The sequence below is a fragment of the Manis pentadactyla genome, chromosome 5 (assembly GCF_030020395.1).
Source record: "Manis pentadactyla isolate mManPen7 chromosome 5, mManPen7.hap1, whole genome shotgun sequence".
In the NCBI taxonomy this organism is placed as follows: Eukaryota; Metazoa; Chordata; class Mammalia; order Pholidota; family Manidae; genus Manis; species Manis pentadactyla.
The window spans coordinates 12008460-12026152 of NC_080023.1; the positions used below are offsets into that span (position 1 = coordinate 12008460).

At 40.6% G+C, this 17693-nt stretch overlaps 1 protein-coding gene across 2 annotated transcripts in view; it reads right to left on the minus strand.

Annotated features, from left to right (window-relative positions):
- Positions 1–293: 293 nt before the first annotated feature.
- The window catches only part of TAPT1 (transmembrane anterior posterior transformation 1), a 61502-nt gene continuing 44102 nt past the window's right edge, over positions 294–17693 (minus strand). The window contains exons 8-14 of one of the 2 annotated variants that reach the window (XM_036921071.2): positions 16452–16532; positions 14044–14153; positions 12587–12646; positions 12124–12192; positions 9154–9230; positions 4635–4795; positions 294–2490 (exon numbers count right to left, since the gene is read on the minus strand). In XM_036921071.2, the coding sequence (XP_036776966.2) occupies positions 2273–2490; positions 4635–4795; positions 9154–9230; positions 12124–12192; positions 12587–12646; positions 14044–14153; positions 16452–16532 (776 nt within the window). In that variant the 3' untranslated portion in view covers positions 294–2272. Of the gene's footprint in view, positions 2491–4634; positions 4796–7770; positions 7952–9153; positions 9231–12123; positions 12193–12586; positions 12647–14043; positions 14154–16451; positions 16533–17693 lie in introns of those variants that run through there. The other variant, XM_036921073.2, reaches the window with a different exon arrangement.

The following is a 17693-nucleotide window of genomic DNA, read 5'->3' on the forward strand; positions in this document are numbered from 1 at the left end:
CTGTCTTGAACTTGACTCCTAGATGTGAAAAGCACGTGTGACATTCAAAACACCTGTAAAATTCAAGTACCTTCATTTGCTGAGACATATTAAAGGGTCTATGATCAAGCCCCAGTCTTCTTCTCAAAGACAGAAATCAAACATTTTGCCACAGTTAAGACCAAAAGAAGAATTCAAATTAGATAGTCCTGTCACTTGTAAATTAGGAATAAATTTTTACTATCTAGTGGTAAATAAACTCCACCAAATAAAAGAGTGTATGTTAATAAAATAAATTCAGTGACTTTTTAAAAAAAGATTATAAAATTGAATTTATTGAGTTTCACACAAGATGCACTTATAAAATTAGTACTGAATGCCATTTTAACAGAAGAAATGAATATCATTCCGAACTCCCAGTATGATCTGCAAAGGAAATGAAAAATCTTCCAAAAATGACAGCATGATAACAGAATAATTCAAACTGAATTGAAAGATACACCCAGGTCAGTCTTGCTCTGATCAGGGCTATGTTTGGCAAAGTTTTCCCCAAACTATTCCCCTTTACCATGAACACTGTTCCTATTAGAGGTGAAGAGAAGATGTAAAAAAGAATAATAATTCTAAAATGGGGCTTCACTGAAACATACACAAAGCAATTAAAAGTGTTGACGCTTGTAACTTAAAAATACTTCCTGATTTCACAAAAACATTTCTATACAATTTCCTCTTTTACCATATGTGAACATCAATCTTCAGAGTGTTTTAGTTAATGCAGAACATTAAAATTCATGTTGGTATTTCAAGTGAACAAGCCAAAGCCCTAAAGCTGGCTTTGTATTTCACGCAGGGAAAAGGCAGATCACCTATAACCGACCTTCTGCACATCACATGCCCCAAGCAGAGAGGCACAAGAGCTCCCTCTCTTCAAAGTGGAAACATCAAAGGAAGTAACAGTTAACGTAACAACTGGACATTCAGGAACTGGACGTCAGAAAATTTTTGTATTAACACAGAAAGGTTTCTCAAGATAAAACGGGGTAGAAAACAACCTGTCCTATGATGCAGGCCACACGCTAGTAATGAAGCAGAAATGGAACCTTGATCTCATATAAACCCCAAAGCACCCTTTGGTTGCTGCTCCCAGCGTCCGTACACAGACACCAATCACACCCGCACACTGCCAACGCCGCGTGTACTTTCTCCCAGCAAGGGCCTGCCCAGCCCCCGCACCCCTGAGTCGCAGCGCCCTGCACAGAGGCTCTCCTGGAGAGCACAGAGCCCGCGCCAGGACACGCACGGCCCCCAACTCCTGACAGAGACTGAATGCCTGTCAAGCCCAAGCAACATGGTGCTGCCCCGTCCACGAAGAATATTGACTTTAAAACTGTTACTTTAAAAACCCAGTTAGCTGATACCTTTGAACTTTGTACATTGACAATTCTTCAGCCTATTCAACACCAAATCTTTTAAACTGAAACAATTTATGAAGCCATTAATTTTAAAGCGAAACCAGTTAACTATACATTAGAGTTAACACTGCTTTTTCAGCATAAAAAGTGCCTTTTTATAAGGAAATTTCTATTGTATCCACTGCAATTAAACAATACATAGCTCACATAAAACTGAATTTTATGAAACATTTTCTCAGCAATGCATAACCTTCATTAATTAGTATTTCTTAAATAAACAAACTGGCTTAGGGTTTTTCCCCCCCTAAATGCTATTAATTATCATATCTTATTTAAGGTATCCTTTTATTCTGATTAATTCAGATAAATCTTCAAGGATTATTCTGGTGATAAGAACATTTATCTTAAGTTTATTTTTAATGCTTTGGCAGACGAAGAAAAGTTCAAAAACTGTTTGTGAAAATAGTGTGAGACCGGAAAGGTAATGTCATGGGGAGAGCTTCACAGTTTTCCAGGTGTATCCTCACACTGGAGAGGCCTTGAGGTGAAGCTCGATGCTCTGGAAGCACAAACGGACAAGGCAGGAGGGGCTCTGCTGTTGCCCCCCTGGCCCAGGAGGGGCTCTGCCATTTTCTCTGGCAGGAGGAACTCTTCCTAAGATCCATCGAGCTTTCCAGAGCTGCGGCTGGAGGCTGCTGCTCCTCTGTGACCCGACCTTCTGCCAGACCACACTGCTGGAAGAAAGATACTAAGATTTGCTCTCCATTAATAATTTAAGTTCTTAAATAAATATTTAAGTGCCACCGTTAGCATCTGTCCGCCCTGGTGGCACAGCATTACTGCCCTAGGCTCAGCGTCTCGGGCGCCCGGAGCCCCGGAAGTCAGTCAATTCGATTCCCGCAGATTGTGAACCTGTCTATGTCTAACAAGTCTTTCTTTGAGGATCTGTGTTTTAATTCAGAGTTTTCCTGTGTTATGTCCTTCTCGTCACCATCTGGAGTTGTCAGAAACTGATCGAAACTGCTTGTCACAAGCAGTGGTATGACATTTTCCTTTTGATGACTAGGCTGGCTGGTGACCGAAGCAGACAAGTTTTCTTCTGTGGAAAAACAGATGCATTTAATTAGAAAAAGATTTTCCCCACAACTGATAAGAAATATGAGCTTACCAATACAGTGGTACTGAAAAAAAGTATATTATCCACACTTTTTGATAAAGCAAATGGCAACCCAGGAGCATGTGGTAGAGCAGCCATAATTTACAATGAGACTTAAGACGCCATGCCATCCTGTTTGCTCATCCATAATAACACAAACAACACAATTACCTGATTTTGAAAAGATTATAACTCTTACTTAACAAACTGCTTCCTATATAACCCAGTCTTAATATGATTGTTGCCAGACCCCCAAAAAATAACACAGGTTCCTGTACTCAGGGCACCAGAGCTAAGTAGACTCTGAATACATTCTTTACACATTCTTTACCACTTCATGTGTAGTGACCTTAGCTAGACTTGGACAGCATTTTACCTCCAGGAAGTGCCCATGAGAGGTAAAAACCAACCAACCAACAAACCCCCAAATGTGGATTTCTGGCCACAGGGATCCTGAAGCCTGGCCTGGGGGACAGCTGGGCTGGGGCCTGGAGCCACCAATCTCTGAATCATACATTCAGTCCTAGTAGCAGCTTTCTTGAGGCAGAATGACAGTAAATTGCACATATTTACCTGTATGTATCCATCTCCCTCCTGCCCTCCCTGTTCCCATAATACCTGCTGCTATTTTTTGCTTCTTTTAGGACACGATTGCTGCCTTGAGAGCCAGCCCCCCTTTTCACCCTTCAATCGGGCCTGAGCTGCCTGACCTGCAACACCTTTCTGAGTTTTCTCTGGCCTGTGGTCTCCAGCTTCCGAACACCCTGTGCAGTCACTCAGACACTTGTCTGAAACATATTTCTTATCCCATGGCTCTGGATCCAGTGGCCTTGAACTGAACCGCAGTGTGTGCTTAATGGTTCTGTCCCTCCATCAGACTGGAGGCTCCTGGGGGCAGGACCGACACTTACCAACACCCTAAGGTGCTGAAGGAGCCTTACCTCATGGACACACATGGGCCCAGGACCCACTGTCAATTATCCAGAGAGTTAAAACAAATGCAATCCCGGATTACTAATGTCATCTACATGTCCTTTAGAATGAACAGAAATTATCTTCAAGTGATTACACAAGTTTTTGTTTACTTTATTTGAAGCTTCCTGAGCGCCATCCTCAGTGAGTGCAGCCCTCCCTTCAGACTGGACTCTGGCCCAGCCTCTTCCCAGAGTGAACCCTACACTCAGAATCTGAGCTGCTGGGCCTTCGGGCTGCTTTTCCAGGCCTCCCTCCTTCAGCTCATGCTGGTCCCTTTCCTGAAAATTAAGTCAGTATACCAGTTTTCCCTCTAAATCTTCCAAGCCAGAAACACTGGAATCATCCTAACTCCTCTTTCTCTCCCACACCTCACAACCTCATCAGCCAATCCTGCACTTCCAGAGCCATCCAGAGCCTGGCTGGGCCTCCCCGCTCACGCCACGACCCCTTGCTCTGGGCCAGGCAGCCTCCTCCAGCCTCTCTGCCTGTGGGCTCACCATCCTTGTGTCTCATTTTCCACAGGGCTTCAGAATGACCTTTTAAAGTGTCACCCCTCTGCTCCAAGCCCTGCAATGGCCCTTCCCACACAGTAAAGCCAAGGTCATTGCAGTAGCCTGCAGGGCTCAGGGTGACCCCTCCCATGCCAAGCACGCTCTGGCCTTAGGCCCTTGCTGGGGTGCTCCTCACAGAAGAGGTGTCTCCTCTGTTGGGGGAGTTGCCCTAACTCCCCATCACACTTTCCTTTCCCAACCCAGCTTTACTTTTGTCCACAGAGCTTACCGCCTCTGACAGGGTGCAAAGTCACTCATGCGCTTCCTTCCCTCTCCCCGACAATCAGAGGCGCTCTGCCTTTTGTTCCCACTGCCGTAAGCCCTGGACCTGTCATGTGACAGGTGCTCAGTGATCATGCACTGAGCCCTGAATGAATGTACCAACCAACACAGAGCACTGTGTCAGGTGCATCTGTGATGAGATCTAAAATACAAACATTAAAAACAATAAGCTGAAGGCACCGCGAAGTGCTGACTCAACAGTGGCTTTTCAGAGGGCGAGTTTAGACAATGAACTCTTTAGAACATGATGCAGAGAAGTGGTGACAACAACCGACATACCTGGAGAAGGTTTACACTTGTTTTGTGATTTACTGGATGGTTTGCCTGGCGTGCTGGTTGGCGGAGGATTAAACAGCTTGTCTTCCATTTTGGCTTCCTTCACATATTGGCATGATTTTCCCAGCAGCACAATGCTATTAAGTACTTTCAGGGATATCAACCTAAAACCAGAGAGACACAAGCACCGCTGTGGGAGCTCACCTCAGCCACGGCGAACGCCCTGCCCTCCGGCGGCTAACGGGGGCTGGGGAAAGGAGCGCCCAGGGCGGCAGGCCGGGTCCCAGATGGACACGCTTCCTGAGGCTTTTTTACCACAAGGGAAAAGTTGTGATAAATTCCTTAGTTATCATTTATAAGAAGAAATTATGCCACTTAGAAGTTTTAGCCGGCACTAAACTATTTAACATTTATTCTCTTATTACAAAACAAACACATTTAGTAAATACAGATAAAATGAGATGACTTGTAATTCCACACTCCAGTGCTAATCACTGTGACAGTTGGTACCTTTTGTTTGTTTTGCTACAAAAACACATCAATTTGTACTTCTTTGCTGTTCTGAAATGGGCTCTATTTTACAAGGCAGTGGGGGACTGGAGTTAGGAGCCGGAGCACAGACTCTGGGGGCCACGTGATGAGTTCAAATCCTGACTCCACTGCTCCGATCCTGTGGACCTGAGTGGGTTTCTTAGCCAGTTAATCCTTAAAAGAGATGATTCCAGTAAGTGCTCAGAACAATGCTTGCACATAGAAGCATCAACCAATTTTGTTAATATTATTACAAAACAATATATCATGAATATTTCTCCCTACCAGTTAATGTTTGCTAATGACATTATTTGAATGGCTGCCTAATATTTTACTTTGTGGGTTATCAAATAACAAAGCCCCCCAACGCCCTTAATTTCTGGATAGTTAGGTTATTTTCAATATTTTACTTCTATTAAAAAGTTTCTGAGTAGGAAAACTTATGCTGTATTTTTATTGCCTTAAGATAAATTCCTAGGTAGCTATAGCTAGCAAAATGGAATTTCTAGGCCAAAAGTTATGTGACATTTTAAGGCCTCTGATACAAATCTGGCAAAAATCTCTGAAAAAAACAAAACAAAAACAAACAAAGAAGCCTCTTCACACTGGTTATCTTCTCATGTATGGGGCCCTTAAATGACCCAGACCCAAGGACCTCACGCCCAGTTTTATAGCAAGTGAAGAAGCAGGTTGCTGGTGGCAGTAACAGAAATCACAAGTCAGTGGAGGCAAGTCTAAGGAGGGGCCGGGCAGAAGGTCAAAGCAAGAAGCAGAGGTTTCCTCCACTGTTCCCAGTCTCTCTGCTCCAAAACAAAGAATGCGAACAGGGAGGACCTCACAGAGATCCAGGGCCCCCAGGACCTTGCAAAACACTCCCAAGTGTACCACAGCCCCAGCGTTGCCGTAGCTCCTCACACACGCCTTCCACTGTGTTCTCCAGCTGCCTAGCGGATGTCTAATAGGCCTGCAAACTTACTGAACCCAAACCACAAGTCCTGATTCCAACTCCAACCCTGCCAAAAACTAAAGGAAGCCCATGTGTATTTCCCAAAGGCTTCCCCAACACAGCAGGTGGCGGTTCTGCCACCCTTACTGCTTGGGCCCCAAACTTGGTGATCACACTTGCTGTTTTCCCCTTACACCTCAACATCAGCAAGTCCTGCCCGTCCAGCTCTGCTTTCAAAATATCTACCTGGTTGGCAAATTCTGACCGCTCCAGGGCTCCCACTTCATTCCAGCCGCAGCCACCCCTCCGTGGGAAGACTGTAACAGCTCCCTGACTCGGCGGGACTTGTGCTTCTCCTCTTGCCACACACCAGCCCGCTGTCCACATGGCAGCCAGAGCGGCCCTGGCAAAAAGCCAGCTGGATAGTCCTCTTCTGCTTGGAAGCCTCCAGGTGCTCCTCTCCCTCAGAGCTGAAGCCTAGGCCCTGCCCGTGGTCCTCTCCCATGGGCTGCGCCTGGACCACTGGCTCCAGTCCCCCAGCTCCCGCTGCTGCTCAGTCAGGCCTTTCCTGTGCCCCCTCTGCCGAGCTCTCTCTTCCCAGGCACCTGCACCCCCTTTACTCCATCTGGTCTCCGCTGAAGTATCAGCTCACCAGAGAGGCTGCCCCTGCCCGCTGTGTCTCTGTCATTCCCCAGCTCCTACACCTACACCCTATTTTTCTTCCTGACATCTGTTACCAACTGTCACTTTATAGTGACTTCCTTTTCTGGTTCCTGTCTATTTCTCTGGGCACTGGTGTTCTTTTCAGCTGATCCCTAGCCCAGCACCAGGACTAGTCCCTGGCCCTCAGGGTGTCTCTCTGAAGAGCTCTGAACATCAGCAGGGGGCAGGGGCTGTGAGCCTTCCCTCCAGCCACTGTCAGGGAGAGGGAGTCTGGAGGGAGAGGGGAGAGGGGGGCACAGCATTTCAAGTCAGGAGGTCTGGCTGAATTGGTTTTTGCTAAAGGGAGATTCCGGCCTTGGTGGGTTAAGGAACAAAGATGCCTTTGAGGATAAGGTGGCCTTATCTATGAGAAAGATCTTGGAGGAGGACATGATAATGTGGGTATTACCCTGATACAAGGATAGTTAGAATAAATCAGTAGAGGGGCAAGGTCAGTGAACAGATGTGCCCAGCTGGGCTATGTGGGGAGAGGTGATCAGATTTCGGGAGAGAGGTGCCTTGGGGGTTGGGGTGGGGGAGGTCATGAATGCAGATTAAAGCACACCCACTTAGTGATTTTTGCACAGGCAGCTGTAACTAAACAAAGACGTAGCATACATTTTCAGATGTGGTATATATGTGTTTCACACTTCCTGGTGTATGTCAAAAGAAAAATATGAGAATAATTAGCTCATTAAACAAATATGGAAGCCATTACAGCCAAACAGCTTGAAGGACTTTGGAGGGCAGTGTGACCATTTGCACCAGAGAGAACTCGCATTTTTCAAGGTCAAAGAACTGAAGAGAGTGAACTCAGTAGAGGAATGTCAGATGGGCAACACTACATGGTCTGGGTATGCCCGGAATGGCTCTCCTGCTGCGCTCCTGAACACCGACGGCACTGCCTCAGGCTGCTCGGCGCAGACGCCAAGAGGAGACCGCTCCTGGGCTCCTGCAGCAGAGGCTCCAGCGGACCCCATCCTGGAGGCAGGTTCTGGGTGACTCTCTGACTCAAGTCATTACCGCTAGCATCCTCTCTCCCTCTCTCCCTCTTCTTGAGATACTCAGCTCTGACCGTCTTAGGCTCTGAGCCCGACTCCTCTTGCACTACTGCCAGTGAGCAGGGACAGCGTCCCTTTTTCTGGTTAAGTAAATCTAAAGTTAGGTTGGGCTGTTTCATTATAAATCCACTTCTTGAGAAAACTAACAATAGTAAAACCACCATTTTATGTTATTTTCTTCATACCACTTACTACTATGTGAATTGTTTTAGTTGTTAACTTGTTACCATTTGTTTCCCAACCAGAGGGGAAGGGATGTGACACCATCAAATTTGTGGCTCAGAGTGCAGCCAGTCATAGGCAGAGAAACTACATTTCTGCATCTCCTTTGGGTTTATATGACACAGGCCTAGAGCATGCTAAAATAATTCATGTGGCAAACAGTAGAAATTCAAAGATCTTTTTCACTCTGTATTTATATTTTCTCATCCCCTTCAGGGAAAGAAACATTACTAAAGGAAAGAAATTACCTAAAGAAACTTCCCTTCTTGGCTTTTGTTTCCAGAGCAAAAGCCCACTGAGAGTGATGTGTAAGGAGATGGGGCACTTAGCAGGGAAACATGAAAAGAAAGGATTCCCCCAAGATAAAAACAGATTTCTCAGGGTCAGAGGCAAAAGAAAGAGGTCTACAAGTCTACGTGCATAATTGTGATGGAAATAGGGAGAAAGGGAACTATTTTCCAAGGCCAAAAACAGATGATCCAGGCTGGAGGGAGGAGGAGGGGGGTGGTTCCCCTGGCAGCAGGAAGACGCTGTAGGACGCAGGTGAGATCAAGGCCCAGGACTCCCAGCCCTGACACTGCTCCTTATGTGCCTAGGCTCAAGCCAAAGCCACAAGCCAATGTATGAATGACATGGGCTGGAGAAGTGTGGGGACAGATGCTTGGTGGCCATCCTGACTCCTAGAACCTGAGCAACAACATGGTGGGATTAACTGAGTTAAAGATATTTTTAAACACAGAAAAATGTCTTATTATAATGGCAAATTTTGTCACAAAAGAAAATATGGGTGAAACTTAAATCCTAAGCAAGAAGGGTTTAAAGTAACTGATTCCACTGAAGATTAAAATAAAATCTACGGTGCTAGTAACACTACTACCAAATAATGGTGTATTTAATTTAACCAGAATTTAACGAACAAATACATCTGGAGGTCTGTGCTGTTAACTGCCCCCAGGACAGTTAGAATGGGTATAGTATGACTTGGTTGCTATTAACTTGAATTATATCTTGCATTTATACTTTACAGTATAACCAAAAACATATTCAAGAATAATCTTACCCAAAATAGAAGAGTATGACACAGGCATAAGACAGGATTCCTTGCACTTTAATTGAGCTTGTTACAACTCTGATGAGCTAGCCAGAAACAAACCAAAACAACAAAACATACAATCACAATTAGTTAATATTTAAAGAGCACTCCATGCTAATTCTAATGCCCTCGGCACACCCCTGTGGCCTTTGTCTAAACCCAAGCAAGCAGCTATAGATTTGTCAGTTCATACTAAAATCTGGCTGCTTGTGTAACCTTTTGTGGTAGACTTGGATTTTGTTCAGGCAGATCTAGGATGTGTGTGGCTAATGCTGTGGTCTGCTACTGCTGACTTTCTGAAGCCAGACACTACACCTCTTTCATGGATGACCTTGTACCTGATGCAAATCAGTGGATTTTTAAAACACAAAATTAATTCAGAAAATACAAATGAATTCATCTTATTGAATGTGTTCCCAACAGAGCTAGAACCACTCAGAGGGCATTTCCCTTAATCTTGCCTTTTTGCCCTTTTTCTTTGATTCTTTTTAAGAACCTTCAATGACTTGCAGGGAACGGGGAGGAAAGGGAACCTTAGGAGGTTTGTACTGTTTAAAAAAACCAAATACCATTACAAAATTAATTACTCAAAGGTGAGAAAATTTCTCTCTTTTTGATGCTTATGGTTAAACACCTGTTTTATAATTTACCTCATAGAAATAATCATCCTTGGAAGTCTGAATAAATCTGGTGGACTCTGTCACCAGAAAATGTTTACACAGTGTATAGGTTCAGCTTAATAATATGCCTACATTTTAGGGTCTAGGGGGCCAGCTATATGGAAATGGAAAATCAGGGAAAATAACTGACCTTATCTAGTGATGTTATCATCAAGTAGAAGGGTCTATTAGGGTGTCTTAAATAAATATAAAAACACAGTTAAATGATATTTAAAAAATGCTTTTAATAAAAGAACAATTGTGAGGAAATAGAGGGAATGGACTGTCATATATCCAACAGCTTCAGTGTGAGACGACTGACACGGAGTTCTCATCTCTGTCACAGTCTCTAACGGGGAAATGACCTGTTGTACAGACACTTGGGATGGAAGTAATATGGCTCTAGGATTTTATTCATTAATACGAAAGGCAAACCAATTGTCACACTGAAGGCTTAAGTTACTTCATTTTCATTTAATATGTTATTAGGTAACTTTAAAATATGTATGTCCAAAATCTAATTTCCATGATACTTAATATATGGTTTAAAAAATTTTTTTCAATATGAATTCATTTTAGGACCTAAGGTAACACTTAGAAGGAAACACTGCAACTCTTGGGCCTTAATTAAAGAATCAACGTGACTGCTGAGCCCTCGGAACAGTCCTCACGGCTCCTAGGCATCTGCCAAAGCTACAGTGTCACTCGAGCTCTGTGAGAAAAGCCCGAAGGAGAAAATCCGCCAGTCACTGTTTACCTACATAATCCCCTTAAAAAAATACAGGAGCTTTTCCAAAAGTGTTTTGTTAATTATTAATCAAGTCTCAGTGTTTTGGTATAACATTATAAAAACTCACTTAAAAGACTAAAACAAAGGCAGGGGGAAAATTTTTAAATGCTAAATTTAAAAATTCATACTAAAAATGGTTTTCTGGCAAGTAAGTTACTAGACAGTAAAGTATTATTTGGCAAAGCAGGGCCACATTTACATCCAATCATTTAACTGTTCCTACTTTATGAAAAATCAGTCAGGCAACCTAGGTTTATCCTCACACTTCATATACCATGCTTGCAGTTGTAGGAAACAAATGTAGAAAAATCTAATATTCTCTTTCATCAATCTTTTAAACCTTTAACAAACAACTTTACTCTTTAAAATCCTGTTTTTTTCAAAAGAGAGTTTCCTTTCCCAAGCAAGAGAAAGCTCTATTATCATATAATAAACAAGGTACTAATATAACTGAAAACATTTAGGATGTGGTTGTCTAGAGAGTCATGCTAAGATTTAAATAACATTAAATCTATTAATCATCTATTAAAGTCAGACGAGCTGGTCTAAATGCAGTTGTTGATGACCTACAACTTCTTCATACATCTCTAGTTGACTTTCAGGGCACTTGGCATCATGAGGAGAATTCTAGATGTTGTTTGGCAAAAACATGGTTGCATTTACTGATGTGAGAATAGATAGCCAGTAAGAAATATAATCAAATATAGGTACAATCAGCAAATCTTTTTAATTAACATTATTATAGCCTCATGTGGCTAGTAACCTTTTGCAAGGCTTTTCTGAGTAACTTATTAAAATATTTGAAGTTGATGACAATTTTCTTGGTTGATCTAGTAAATTTCAGTGCTATTGGTTTTTTTAATGTGATATTTACTGAATATAACAGAAATTTTCAGTATAAAAATTTTGGAAAAAATTTCAAAAGCAGCAAATAAATGGATACATAATATTTCTTCATTTGAGCATACCATAATTTATGTCATTTGTTTCTAAATTTTTATTAGTATTAATGCCACTGCAATGCATAACCTTGCTTATAAATCATCATGTGCCTTTTATAATTATTTTCTTTGGATGAATTCCTAGAACTGGAATTACTGCGTCCAAGCACAATACCATCAAACTGCCCTTTAGAAAGGTTGAATCAACTTAAGCTCCACTAGTATCTGTTACAGTGGTCACACCAATGCCTATCACTAGGTATTTCCATTCAAGAAGAAAAATCTTTGTCAAATAAATAAGCCAAAATGAGTATTTTCAATATTAGAAAACACATTATATAAAATAGTTCCTTACTATCACTTACCTATTGATGACTCAAAATTCAAAAGGTTAATGCTATGATTTAAAACAAAATTGCCTTCCTAGTCGTTTACCTTTAATTTTTATATCAAGTTCTTCTGAAACAAACTTACTGATAATCCATCTATTCATATTCTGTAATGATGGCTATCTCATTCTAAAAAAGGGGAGAAAGTATGGACTTACCAAAACAGCTAGTGGGAGAGGAATAAACCCCATCCTCCGTGCCACAGAGTCACTGTAATCAGTATATGCCTAGGCAGGGAAAGGAGAAGTGATTTACAGGATTTAAACAGCATTTTAAAAGTACTATTTCATGCATCACCAGCAAATATTCTAAACAGGCAAGGCTGTGAGCAAGAAGAGAACCTGGCCACCTATTATGCAATTGAGTAAAATAATTTGGAAATCTTAACGCTCATTGTGGGTTTGAAAATCAAAGTTGTGTAACTGTTACAATGCTGCAGAGATCATACCCCCATTTAATGTTAAGTATTATTCATTACTTTTATTAATTTGTGAACATTTAGTGTCAAGAACAGTAGCAGTAAGTTTAAGTTTATGCAGCTTTCCCTTAACTAATAATATCCCATGCTAAATTAAACTTTGTTCAGTTAATTTCAGACTGTGTCTTTGATATAATGCTCACATTTTTCTGCCGACTGCTAACAAGGTCAAAAGCAAGGCTGGCTCTATATTCACTGTAGACCTAAAGAAAAATAAGAAGGAGATACTAAGTAATATAATGAAAACAACACAATGTGTAAAGATTCAGACTTTACAGATGAAAATGTTTAATAATCAACCAGGAAAAAGGTGCTAATAACCAAGCAGAAATCTCCATAGTGTTTCTCTGTTTGTTTTCCTGCCATAAGGATAAAACGGAAGCCTTAATTCACCCAACTGTTTTGTCCACAGGCCTTTTAAAGGCTTCTCTTCAAAGAGCGATTAATAGTCAATAATTGTGATCCTGAGAGTTGAGAATTTTGTGAATACTGGATGTTTTAAGTAGTATAATATATATTAAATACTTTTGAAATTTTAAATTAAATGAACAGTTAAAAATTATTACTGTATATAAAACAATAATGATATTTTCTCAGGAAAACGGATGCTAAACAAGATAGAAAACGGGGGAATAGACACAGTAGTTATGAAGTCACTGTGAGTTGTCCTTTCCACTAAAACCTGTACTAGATACCTGAATCAAGTGTACTAATTTTGCCTTCAAATGTTGAGAAAATGATCCCATGAAAAAGGAATCATTCTGTATTGCGGAAGCCAAGAGAATAAATGGTGATATTACTTATCAGTGCTTTACAAAGAAGTGCGAAGTCTTTTTTTTTTTTTATTTAAGTGTATCAAAAAGAAATACTCAGAGAAAAAAATCTAACATGTTTTAGGTTTTAAATCTTTGCTTTTTGGAACAAAATAAGTATCAGAGCAAGACAAAGCACAACCCAACTAAAATATTAGAAAACTGTTGGAATTAGTATGAATTTTTGGACTGAGGTAAGGATGAGGAATATACCAGGAAACTTTCATGTTGTGTATACAATGAACCTACAGTCACATATCCCTTTCTGGAAATTCTACAGAATATCTGGTTACAATATAAGACAAATCTCTCAAAGTTTCTTTAAATACTTTCACTACAAGAATATTAGGCTTTTGCTTTGTAGAACTCATCAGAAACCTATTCAGAATCACAGAAAAAAAATCAATCTTTTAAATATAAAATATTTAAAAAATCTAGCCAGACACAGAAGTTTTGATAGTCTAATGTTTTAAATAGAAACACTGTGGATTTTAGGAAGTTTAAGTAAACAGATTATAATACTATTAACAGTTTATAATGATTTTGAATTAGTGATTGTCTGACCTGAACTGCTGGCCAATCTATTCTACCACCCAGAAGTATGGAATCAGAACTGTTAAACTGAAATAATATACTTTCAGTATTTTAATAATTTTTAGAAATTTAAAATTATAATTCTAACTTTAAAGCAGAAGTACTCTTCTTATTCTTCATAAAGTAAACCTACTTTACTGTAATATTAATCAGAAGTCAATGCTAAACATTAAATTGCTTATTAAAACACATACATCTGCGGTAATGTCATTGAACTTGGTGATAAAGGCATGCTTTACAATATCCACAGCAGTCTCTGATGCAATCACCATACAGACATCTGGAAACAACACCCAGAGATGATCTATGAAGTAAAGGAAAAAAGAGACAATTAAATCTTTTAATATGAACAGGCTACCAAAGAAATCTGAAATCTCTATAAGACCAAATTATAATGTTTTCAGTAACAGCAACAGAACTAGTATTCAATTAATTACCAAAAGAGCATATCAAGTTAAAGGATAATTCATTCAACAAATACTCATTCTGTAGATCTCTGTGCCCAACACTACTCAAGGGGCACAAGAGAGTGGTGAGTGCAGCTGCTGCCTTCCCCCGGGGAGCCAGGGTACTCGCGGGGTGGTAGCAGGTCAGTATAAAACCCTTTCACTCTACGGCTGCCTCAGTGTGAGAGTAAATAGCTAGTGGATCCACATGCATGCTGAAGTCAGCTGAATGATGGTTTTCCTTCTTTGATCACTATGACTTGAAGACACATTTACTTGCTGTCATGTGATATAATTTACCAAATTTGCCCACCTTTACCACATTTATTATAAGGTGAATTCAGTACCAAGTACCTGATTTAAAAACCAAACATAACCTGAAACCTTGGAGGACATAAGAGTGGGGCAGAGCAAGAAAAAGGTTAGAAATGTTAACAAGGAGCTGGGCAGCTGGAGGGTGGGGTGCAGGCCAAGAGGGCCCTACGTGCTGGCAACACAGGGCAGTCTTGGGAGTCTGCCATCACGTTGAGCTTTTGGGAATCAGGGGACCTCTTTCAACAACAAACTCCACCACTTACTGGCTGTATGACCTTGGGCAAGTTTTTTAATTATCTAAGTTCCAGTTTCCTCATTCATGAAAGTGTCTACACTTCACCATTACGATAATTAAATAATGATGAAAAGTGTATGGCAATGTGCCTGGCATAAAAAATAACTAGTTTTGTTTTATGTTATTTGTGATCTTGGAAAGTTAGGGCAAGCTTCCATAAATGATATTTTGGTTTAAAAAAAACAAAAGAAATACAGAAAAAAAGTAAAGATTGAAAGAATGGTGAATTCCCCAACTGTAAATGTTCCTTCTATCACACTCTCTGCCACAACAGTGATAAAGGAGACCTAGGAAAATGTGTTGAAAATCACAGTACAAATGGGAATCTGACTTCAAAGGTCCAGCTTTCAGAGGTCTTCGGATGACTGGCCTTGGCACAAACATCCTGTTTCAGGATTGCTGACCCCACATGTGCTCTGTTGAGACCAGTCACACATGCCCATTATTCTGCTCCTGTGGACACCTTGTCAGCTGCCTTAGTTATAAACCAAAAGGATGCACAGAGAATCCAGTGTGTGGAGGATGGGCTTTGCTGCCACGAGTCAGGTAGCCTTTACATCTCTTCACATTAGACCTCAAGCCATTGTAAGATGTATCATGTGATCTTATGGTTTCTACAAGAAAATAACTTCTGGAAATACATTTCCCAGATTATCTCATTTTGTAACTGTTTCTCACTTTTCACTGGTACCTGAAAACTTGCAATGAATCAAAATAAATTAACAAGGAGTTATTAAATGCCTATAACATGCATGGAATGGGGATAATAAATAAAATGCAAAGCATGACCTTGTTCCTTAAGAACAACGTTGTACAAAAACATCAGACATAAAAAAACCCTCAGTTACTTAGCCACATGATCATTGCCCACCAAGCTCACTGCAGCACTACCAGGCTGTTAGAATCACCTGTCTATTCTCTGTTATGTGCAGCCCTACGCAAAGCTTGCCCTTTTTACATGTACCGCAGTGCCCAGACTTGTGCTGGGCATGTAGCATACACTTGGGAAATGTTTGCTAAGTGGAAGGATGATGAAAACTCAGGAAATCTCAACAACTTCCTGTCAGCCTTGATTTTGAGATGTGTAAGTAATAAAATTTACTGCTTTACATTATATTGCTTTAATTTATCCTTATTCAAAATGATTATTAATAGGCAGTGAGTAAAAAGCACATGTTAGGAAAGGCAGAAATTCTTCTGGTGAACCCCTAAAATGACAAAGATCTGTCTGCACTTAGATAACCGTAGCACACTACAGCTTAAAACAATAAACCAGAGGCTTAGAAGCTGCGGTATTTAGCAGGATCCACTCGCCTACTGAGTACACACCTCTAGAGATGCTGTGTAGTTTATTGGAGATGTTGGACCGAAGACTATGGTATGGCCTCCCTTCACACCACAGAGAACACACACACTCCATTCTACTGAAACAAGCTTTTCCAGTGTCCAATGAGCCAACAGCTAAGTTTTTTGAAGTTTTCTGCAATACTGCTTTTTGACTCAAGAGTAAAATTAGAAGGTGCTCTATGTGTTAAGAGTTACTTACCTGGGTTCCAAGAAAACTGTTCCATGTTTCTTAGACACACTATTAGCAAAAGTACATAATTTGTGAATCGCTCCTTAATATCTGAAAAAAATTTAACATAAATATTGTAGTGTATATAATACAGTTCATGTATAAACTAATTTTTAGTCAGAACATGATGAAATTATTATATGTCTGTAAAATAAGTATACTATTTTATATATAGGATGGTACTATATTAGTAAGCCGTTAACTTCTTTCATCAACATAATGTAGAAATTCCAGTTTTCTAAAAACATCAAGAAATATTCAAACCATCCATCTGTTTATATTGAGTCAGATTCTTCGAATGGTCTTTGGGGACATATGACAACTGTTTTAATTTTATAAATGAAGAGAAAAATAGAAGCAGAGAGTAAAATACATGGCTTCAGGTAACAAAACCCCCAAATCCCAGACTATTTCCAATCTGGTAAATAATAAGTACACAAGTACTGACCTGATAAATCCTTTAGCTAAGAGAGTCCTAGCATTACAACAGCATTTCTTAGGGTATATGCAGAACTTGGGGAAAAAAACTACCACTAAATTAGGTTTCATGATGATATTTATGGTTAGTTACTAAGTACTCTAAGCTTAGTCTGAGTGAATTCAATAAAAAGTAGTAACTAAATTCCTGCTAAAGGTAACCCACCTCAAAAACCTGTACACATTCTGCTGTCATGTCCCTAATATTCTAGTATCTCAGTAATTCTGTGCCTCGCCATACCGTTCCACATGGGACCCCTACGGTTCCAGTATATGTCAGACCTGTATATGCCAATTTCATCTTCAAGTCCTTCCTCAGATTGTCTTTACTTCTCTCTCTCCTTATTTCCACCTTTCTCCATGACTCTACAGCGAATGATGTGAACTTTTATTCTATAGCCAAACTTTGGTCTGTATGAGTGAGCTGGCATTTTCCATCTGTGACTTCCCTAACTGCCTACACTCTTTCCAGTCAGGAGCAGTGCCCTCTTTTCCAGAGTAGCTTAGCCGCTGCCCTTATTTGTGAGGGGTCTGAGCTGTACCTTTACTTCTTGAAGGCCAGTGGCCACAAATCACTGTTCTATCATGAACCTGTTTCTTCTGAAACACCATGTTTTGGGGTGTAGGCTCATAGCACAGGGAATGGTTAAGGGGAAGAGCACAAGTGTGCTCCCCTTGAAGGGGTAACAGAATTGGAAGGAAGCATGTGTGGGGTTTCAAACACACTGTGACTAG